The sequence below is a fragment of the Trichoplax adhaerens genome, genomic scaffold (genome assembly GCF_000150275.1).
Source record: "Trichoplax adhaerens TRIADscaffold_1 genomic scaffold, whole genome shotgun sequence".
Lineage (NCBI taxonomy): Eukaryota > Metazoa > Placozoa > Uniplacotomia > Trichoplacea > Trichoplacidae > Trichoplax > Trichoplax adhaerens.
In genome coordinates, this window is record NW_002060943.1 from 5,516,063 (window position 1) to 5,524,773 (window position 8,711).

The 8,711-nt window shown below is 33.8% G+C and overlaps 2 protein-coding genes across 2 annotated transcripts; one reads left to right on the forward strand and one right to left on the reverse strand.

The window, feature by feature from the left end:
- Window positions 1-542: 542 nt before the first annotated feature.
- TRIADDRAFT_63497 (uncharacterized protein) lies at window positions 543-2,740 on the reverse strand (the record flags this gene model as incomplete). The annotated part of the gene is made up of 11 exons (XM_002108652.1): window positions 543-703; window positions 866-897; window positions 1,044-1,174; window positions 1,257-1,325; window positions 1,465-1,605; window positions 1,702-1,751; window positions 1,833-1,890; window positions 1,971-2,022; window positions 2,193-2,239; window positions 2,365-2,436; window positions 2,615-2,740. 11 exons carry the CDS (start codon window positions 2,738-2,740, stop codon window positions 600-602), a joined length of 882 nt encoding a protein of 293 aa, XP_002108688.1. The 3' UTR covers window positions 543-599.
- Window positions 2,741-5,718: 2,978 nt separating this feature from the next.
- TRIADDRAFT_51874 (uncharacterized protein) lies at window positions 5,719-8,504 on the forward strand (the record flags this gene model as incomplete). Its single annotated transcript, XM_002107863.1, has 3 exons — window positions 5,719-6,543; window positions 7,450-7,657; window positions 7,846-8,504. The coding sequence occupies 3 exons, from the start codon at window positions 5,719-5,721 to the stop codon at window positions 8,502-8,504; spliced, it is 1,692 nt and encodes a 563-aa protein (XP_002107899.1).
- Between the last annotated feature and the right edge of the window lie 207 nt (window positions 8,505-8,711).

The window sequence follows — 8,711 nt, forward strand, 5'->3', positions numbered from 1 at the left end:
AGAGGTCTCTTCTAGTAGTCCACGCATTACGATATATGCACTCAAAGTACAGTAGTAATAAGAGTAAAATGTCCAACTCTTTGGTATTGAAATGCCCAGATTTTACGCAATATAACATGATCTGACATTCTGTAATTTTAGAGAGTAAAATTGGACTAAATCGCTTTCCTTCAGTAAAGAAAGGCTACTGGACGAGTTTCAATGCGAAATCTTCACACTCAGTATGCTGTATATCAATGTTAGACTTTTCAGTCATACTACTACTGTGAGCATGGTGTGTGTGTTAGTTTTATCCAATAAGAAATTGTTCTTACCTGTCGACCTTGGCATTGCGGAACTCGAAGTCAAATTCATCGGACTCATTGAATTATATAATAATTACCCTTCACAACTATTTACGAATATACTATAATTAGTCTCGAATTTCTCTTCAAAATGAACTTACGATATACAGTAACCGCCGGTGCTACGGTCACAGACATACGTGCATATCAATACGTTAGTATTTAAAATTTCTTTTATTGCAACTGTAAAAGATTGAAGGGAGAACAGTAACTTTTAACTTACAATTAACACCGTACAAATGTACTCGTTTGGGTTTAAGATAGTGCCAAACAGCGTTTAATAGCTAACCAATGTGCTGCATTTGCACATTGTATTCGAGCTAATCGCCATGCAGCATGTGATCGCCAATCAATACTGTCTAACAAATATCAAAATTATTACAGTAGCTTTTAGATGACACAGATGATAACTCATTGTAATGGATAAAGATATTCCTAAAACTGAACGATTGCGAATATTCAATTTCTTACTACAATATAAATTTTTGGATTGTGTACCATAGGATTGCCTGCCCACTCACTGTACATACTTCTGTTGTTGATATTATACAAGCTAGTTTTGGTATTATTTAGGCAATCAATGAAAGTAGGTAAAAGATTTCAATAACAGCACTAAAAAAAATATCTAGACATGGTGAAAATTGAAATCTGACGATCTCAGAATATCGTAGAAGCATACCATTTCTAACTATAACTCACTAATGAGCACTGTAGGGATTAAGAGGATTCTGTGACGGAATATTTCGCTGATTTGGAACAATTGCGGATTGAGGTATATTTCTGCTAGGCTGTTGTTTAATATCAGCTTTGAAGTGGATCTGTAGAAAGAACTAATACAACACAAAAGGAATCAAACCCAAAATCAAATTAATTAAGGAAAACTATGAAATGTATTAATCCATACAGTAGTACCTGTTTCGATTCTTTATTCCATTGCGTCCATAATTTATCATCAGATTTATCAATTTCTCGACTTGGGATCTAAATACGAATGGGTCAAAGAATGGATTAATGCTAGAGCTAACATTCACCGATCAGTTCCTCAACTCGTTAGAACGCAATTCTAAAAATTGGATATGATTATTGCCTGTGGCAACTACTTTTATAACAAGGTTATTACTTTGAAGGAAATAGTTTCATAAGGTTCTGCTGCAAATAGTAAGTATTGCCATTGCTTATCTGGTGGCTCTATGCGCTGTTCGTAGGCTGACATAAAGCGATGCCTTGGAGTGATACCATCTACAATCTCCGGATAGTCGATCTATGAAATTCAAAAAAACATGGTGATATAAATCATTTAAATGGTAATATCGCTAAGACTCATGATGTTGGAAAAAATATTCCTTAAATTACGTACTTGGAATAGCAGAGATTGCTGTCCAGCTTCTTGATTATATTGCTTCGTGACTAAGTTAAATATAAACGTGTACTTTAAGATTAGTGCCAATTACGCAACTGGAAAAATTTGGTTAATATATGTTACATTACCTTTATAACCAGGACGACCAATTTTTACAAATTGCTTCACATCTACCCTAGCCTTTTCCTAAGTAACGATAGACGCATTAGTAACATATTCTCGTTAACTTTGTTGACAATTATCTTAAGAGTAATGGTAGCACTAACAAGAGCAGGTTGTGCGGGAGCATCTTTAGCATCTTTTGCTGCTCTTCTTGCTCTGTATAAAAGAGAGATTTATTTCATTAGCTTACAATGATATTACGATAAACTCTCCATTTATCCAATTATTAGACCACTGTAACTTCTAGGTAGAGAATAATAGTAAAAGTAAGGTAAATTGTAAGCAAAACAGAAGGTGCATACAATAGATCCCAATGATTGACTTACAGATTCTGTTGGTGCTTTTTTCCTTGAGTATGTGCCAGATAACTGCCCTATTGCCAATTAAAAGTTTATACTTAGTCTTGGCGATTTGCAAAGCAAACGTGATCTGCTAAGATCATACTTCCAAGCAATTCTGTATGAAGTTACGAATAAGGTAGATGATTATTCTAGATACCTCATTGTTGTGTAGAGTTAAGCATAATTTACACTCATAAGTCCCCAAGTGGTTTTTCATAAAATATGGATCCTACATGAATAATAGCAAAGATTTGGATGAAGAGTAGAATGGTGCATAGCCAGCCAAGGCTTGGTAATTATTGCGTATAAAAGTCAAGCATTCACTGGCATAGAACCATGACGATGGCGTCGCGTCGCGTGATATTTTAGATCATTCAAATTCTATTTAGGTAGTTGTCAAGTCTAACCTTGTTTAGATCGATCGTTTCCAAAGCAAGCTTTCTTAATCGTTCTCGCCGATCACGATTACTTTCTGATGACGAAGCTACACCACCGCTACCAATTTTGGAACCGACACGATGTTGGAAATCCATTTTCAATTACTGTCTACTCACTCAATAGTGATGAACGATGAAAACTTTACTACAAGTGATTGGCTATCTTTGAATTACAATGTTAACAATATTAATCGCTGACTAACTACTTAACGGTACAAAACGAATATGTCTACTAAAGATAGTAATGAATAAATAAGAAAGATGATCGCTGCATGGAATTTGGATCGAATTTGGACTAGGCACTGAGATAAGTTCTAGTGACGCACAGTACAGCCAGCATTGGAAGCAGTGATGGACGATATTACCGTACAGTGTACAGTACATCCAATTACAGTACAGTATGGAAAGGTTAATACTGTACAGTAAATCGAACCACGAAGAAGGTTCGATTGTACTGTACAGTACTGTACTGTACAGTGTACTGTACACTGTATCACTTCTTGGACGGACAGACCATTTCGGTCTTGCCAAACACTTCGACATGACTTGTCCACTGTACAGTAGAGTGTACACTGTACAGTACAGTACAGTACAGTACAGTACACTGTACTGTACTGCAAGTACCCATTTTTACATACTGTACTGTACTGTACAGTACAGTATTTACGGCCATTACGGCCTGATTTGGCGAGAAAAATCTGTCTGTCCGATGAGTACAGTAAGTACAGTACAGTACGTACACTGAGTAACAGGCCTTCTTCCAGTGCTCTGACACTTGACAGCGTGTACAGTACAGTACAGTACACTGAGTACAGTACTGTACAGTACTTACCTACTGTACACTGTAATTACTTTGGCCGCTGCTCTTTTATGGAGCCTGCCTGAATCAAGCTATCCCACGGAAGATCTTTTCTTTCAAAGAGTTAACCCTTTTAATTAAGCTATAAAACCCTCTTGAAACTACGACTTCCTATTTTACATAGGCACATAACCTTTATAAAACCGAATAGGATATAATGTGATTGTATTACAGAAACAATACGTTCCATGCGCTTTCATGTTATGAAAGCTCTTTCGGATCAGTGTTGATCAGAGATAAACATAACATTAGTGCTGCAGATCGCTTTGACAACTGGATCTTTCATGGCCTACATCTTCTGCACTTACAGTACAGTACAGCGTATATGGGAAATTGTTGTACCGTAGTGCTAATTATATTGATAGCAAGACAACAATGGCAATGAAAGATGGGAATATGTAATAAACACCTTGTAATTGGTGCCATGAACAAACTCATAACAAGCGTTGCCATTGAAATATTACGTACCTTGTTTGGCGTTTATGTGGCTGGCACATTAGCAGCTGGTAGATCTGCAGAACAGCCAACTACAAAATACATATCAGCAAGCCATACACAGCTTGTTTTCTTGCATTATTCTATGATCAAAAGGAATACGCCGCTGTGCTACAGTTATTTATAAGATTCTCGTATTCTTGTAATGACAACAATACATTCACGGACTAGGCGATTACTTGTACAGTGTACAGTACTGGTATAAATAATTTTGTTATCGTCCTAGCAGGTTAGTAATATTAAATGTGGACAAGATTGAAAAGTACAGGATACCTAGTGTACAGTAGTGCACTGTATTGTCCATGACAGTATTGATACTTTAAATTAATTTCCTTCCATTAGCTACACAATGTCATCAGCGTTGGGTTAATTAATTATAGAATTATCCATAATAGAGGATTGCCTTTCATTTGCAGATTGGTGTTCAAATGGCTGGCACAGTATAAAACAGTTATTGTAATAGTAAGTATGATATAAAGATTCTAGTCTTCTACATTCCGATAATTACGCATAGACGTATTATACTTTGCTACAACACATCATAAGAAATGATTACAAGCCTAGCTCATCTTTTGAACTGCCAATAATGGTGCTAAATAGTTAGGACAAATATTACCTTGGTACCCATTTTAATTGAGGTTATTGATCAAAGGATTGCTTCATCATTCCTATTGTTGAAATTATGTACAGGTCATACGTCAAATAGAATAAACTACATAACGCATAAAAGTTGAAATATCATGAAATACGCTCACAATTTCTCATTCCAAGACAATATAAAGTTGAAAGATTAATGGCGTGATGAATAGTCCGTAACTAGTCTATTTTAAAGTGCTTCGTCGAATATCAATGCCAACTTATCTTATTAACGACCGTTATGTATCGCTATTCATTAAGATAACAATAAAATGAAAGAACTAAATAATATCACCCTAAGGCTAAGAGAACGCCGATTTTAATGAAATTGTTACATCGCAGACTGATGGCATTATTGGTTAACTTTATTTGTTTTTCACCAGGTTATGTAGTCTTTATTACTAGCCTACTGGCTAAAATATTTAGTACCATATACAGAACTTAAATGTAAAAAAAAACTTGCAATATTGACGGAAAGTGTTTACAAGTTTACAGGAAATTAGTAGGTTAACTATTTTTTTTTTACCCTAATCAAAGGTTAAAGATAACGTTCGAAATTTCCCATAACAAATTCATCAAGTAATTGATAATTCGTTACTACAATATCGATTTTATTGTACTGCATCACCTACGATAATTCGTTATAAATTAACCATGGTATGATTCATTATCAGTTATGTACTATTAGTGGCTATATTGAGATTCTGTTAAATATAATCAAACTGTTGTTGTCCTCTCTAATTTCACCAATATACAGTACGTACTGTATCAATTTTGAGTTTATATCCATGCTGTATTTTTTTAATTCCATTTTCTAAGTTCATTACATTTTTATACCTACGCGTATTGGTTATCTAGTATTAATAGAGAACTTTCAGTAATAAAAAGGTTTATATTGTCATTCTTGTGAGCTGGAGCTTCTACTTTCATCACTATCGCTCAAATTTATCAAACAAATTTTGAATTTTTTTCGTAGTTAAAAGGCTAATACGCCATATTATTACTTTGGAAATCTATGTAGCTTTATTTCTTATCCATAACATTGATAGTTCAGGCTCATCAATAACTTTGTTTTAACTATACGATGGATACACCAATTGTAATCGGTAGGCCACAGCAAAATGTGACCGTAGACTATCATCTGCAACATAATTTTACATCTACGGTCGAAACTGTAATAAATGACTGTGCTGATATGTGGTACAGTATAATATTTCTAGTAACATTATTTCTAACATTTCTATTTAATAGTATTTGCTTATTTATAATTTGGAATATCAATGGATTTAAAAATAATAAGAATCATCTATATGTTCGAGCATTACTAGTGTGCGATGTAGGTGCTGCATTATTTATGGCAGTTTGCCCCAGCATGTATCTTATTGATTGCAGCTTTGTCAAGTCACAAGGGCTATGTTCTGCTATTGGCTTTATAACTTCTGTATTTAACGGCATGACTGCACTTATAGTCGCGTTAATGTGCATTGATCGTTATTTAGCCATAATTAAACCATTTCTGTATCGTAGAATTGTAACGTACAACAAAATTGTAATTTGTATTATTCTATGCGCTGTTTGGCTTAGCCTTCACATGGCGATACCTCTATGGGGTTCAGGGAAATTTATAACATACCCTATAGGCAGATATTGCTCATTTGATATATTTGAGAAGAAACCATACGATCGTGTATTATCTTATTTAGTATTTGGAGAAGGCATTATTATATCCTTCTTAGTCATATTTTGTAGCATTCGTATTATTCGATCATTACGAAAGCAACGCAAATCAATTAAAACCATGTCTATCAAGCAAACAAGCAGAGCAAAAGCACGATTAATAACTGGCAATTTCGAAATGTTGACAGCATGGATTGCAGTTTGCTTCATCTCATGTTATTTACCATTTGTGGTAAGTGCGGTTGATAAAATTAAACTAATTATATGTGATTATTAATTATAACAATTTACTGCTTTTATCTTGTATACGACAGAGTACTCGTGTATTCGTGAGTAAGCAATTCTTCTGTTAACAATTTTATCAGTAGTACAAAAGCGTGAAATTCAATAATGGTTGCTTTAAAATTTTACTCTATCAGCGATTTTCGACGATGAGACTTTTACTAATGTGATATATTTTAACCATTTTCTGCGATAGATAGAGGCAACAGGTGTTTAATACTTTATAATTTAAGAGTATATTTGTAGCCAAGCATATCCTTATATTATGCGTAGAAGCTAATTATAATATACCAGAGAAATTTTAGAATTTAACTACGTGCGACAGCAAAATACTGTTGAGTCACATTTACGAAACATTTATTCATGTAAGCTCCTCTATACCGTATTATCACACCGCATTGATTTAACTAAATAAGATTTGAAAGAATAGTTATTCGTGCAATTGATCATGTTAAAGAGCTATCAATGTTTAGAAAGAAATCTTTCGACAATACACACATTACTTTAAATAGGTATAAGCCTCTTTAATGGAATATTCATTTCGCAATTTCTTTATCGATAATTTTTTTAATTGATATCGCTGAAATTGAAACGTGTAGAACGTTACATCGCGATGGCAACGCCGTAAATCTAGTGAAGGCATTCTATAGAGAAAGAATATAGTTATGTTAGACTAATTCAAATTACTTCCGCTTTGTCACTTAGCTAATTTGTCTCGTTACTTTTATTCGTTTTGCCTAGTTTTTATCCTGATTTGTTCAATTTTGAGGACTTTTGATAATACCTTTATAGTCTTCATTAAAATATTTCAATTTGACATTAATGGCAAATTGTTAAATTATTCTTTTCTGTATAGTTATTCCGATTGCTATGCATGATTAATATTGAGCTTCAAGATACCTTTGGCCACTATATCACGGAGAATATTCTCTACTTAAATCCACTACTGAATCCATTTTTATGTGTCACGTATAACAAACGTTACAGAACAAAATTTCATATCATGCTAATGCAGTGTGGCTTAGTTTGCTGTATAAGCAAAGTAAGACGAAAACTGGAAACAGGTGAGCTTATCTGGAGCTAGTCCAATTATAGTCTTCAGTAATATTATAATCGCTCATTTTTTAGTCAAACATGCTTAACATACAGACCATAGTATTGCAGATAAATAGAATTTTACCCTAATTTTTTTAAATATGCATAACTTATATGTATCTAAAGGCTATTTGCATTCTTCTTCTTGCATATTTAGCTATCCAAGTTGATAGAGTCGAAATGGCTCTACCTTCTGCTTTTGATGAGAGAAAAAGTACTGTTGTTAGTGCCAATGATACATCCTGTATGGATTTTGAGTCTAGATTTCAGGTTAATACGATGCGAAAATCTTCAACCATTCTTTCAATGGTTGATCTCCATAACGTCCATTTAGATCGTGAGAGCAATCTTATAAAACTGCAGAAACTTCGTGCGAATAGCAAACTTAGCAGGACTCTTCAAAATCATATACTTAGTCATGAACAAAATGATAGCGGTCATGAAAATATTCCAGCCAGCCGTACAAGTCCCACTAATAGTATTACAGATAATGTTTCGGTTGCATTTATGATCGATAACACTGATAACACCGCTGAAAATACTGATCATTCTGATGATACCGGAATTTATATAAATGATAACATCAATGACATTAATGATGACAAAATCAATTACAATGACTTTAACAAAACTGATAATACTAATAAGGCGGAGATTACTATTGCCGTCGATAGATCTGATAAAGTTAGTAATAGTAATTTTAAAATAGTTGATACTAATGATGTTGCAAATAATGTAAAGGACACTGGCGAAGATGGAAATAGCAACAGCAATACTAATTTAGATGCGACGGATACGTATTACGCAAGCTTTTGAGAGCTTAAATTACTGGATAAAACGATCAAACTAACGTAATCATCGTCTTAATTCTGATTAATGGCTTTTACAGCTATGAATTAATTGGTTTCTCCATCGATCAGATTCGCTAATAGCTATGTTGGAGATAATATTGGATCTTATCCAAAGATTACATAACTTAATATAATAATAACATGATTATTGCTAAGATAAATACAAAAGACT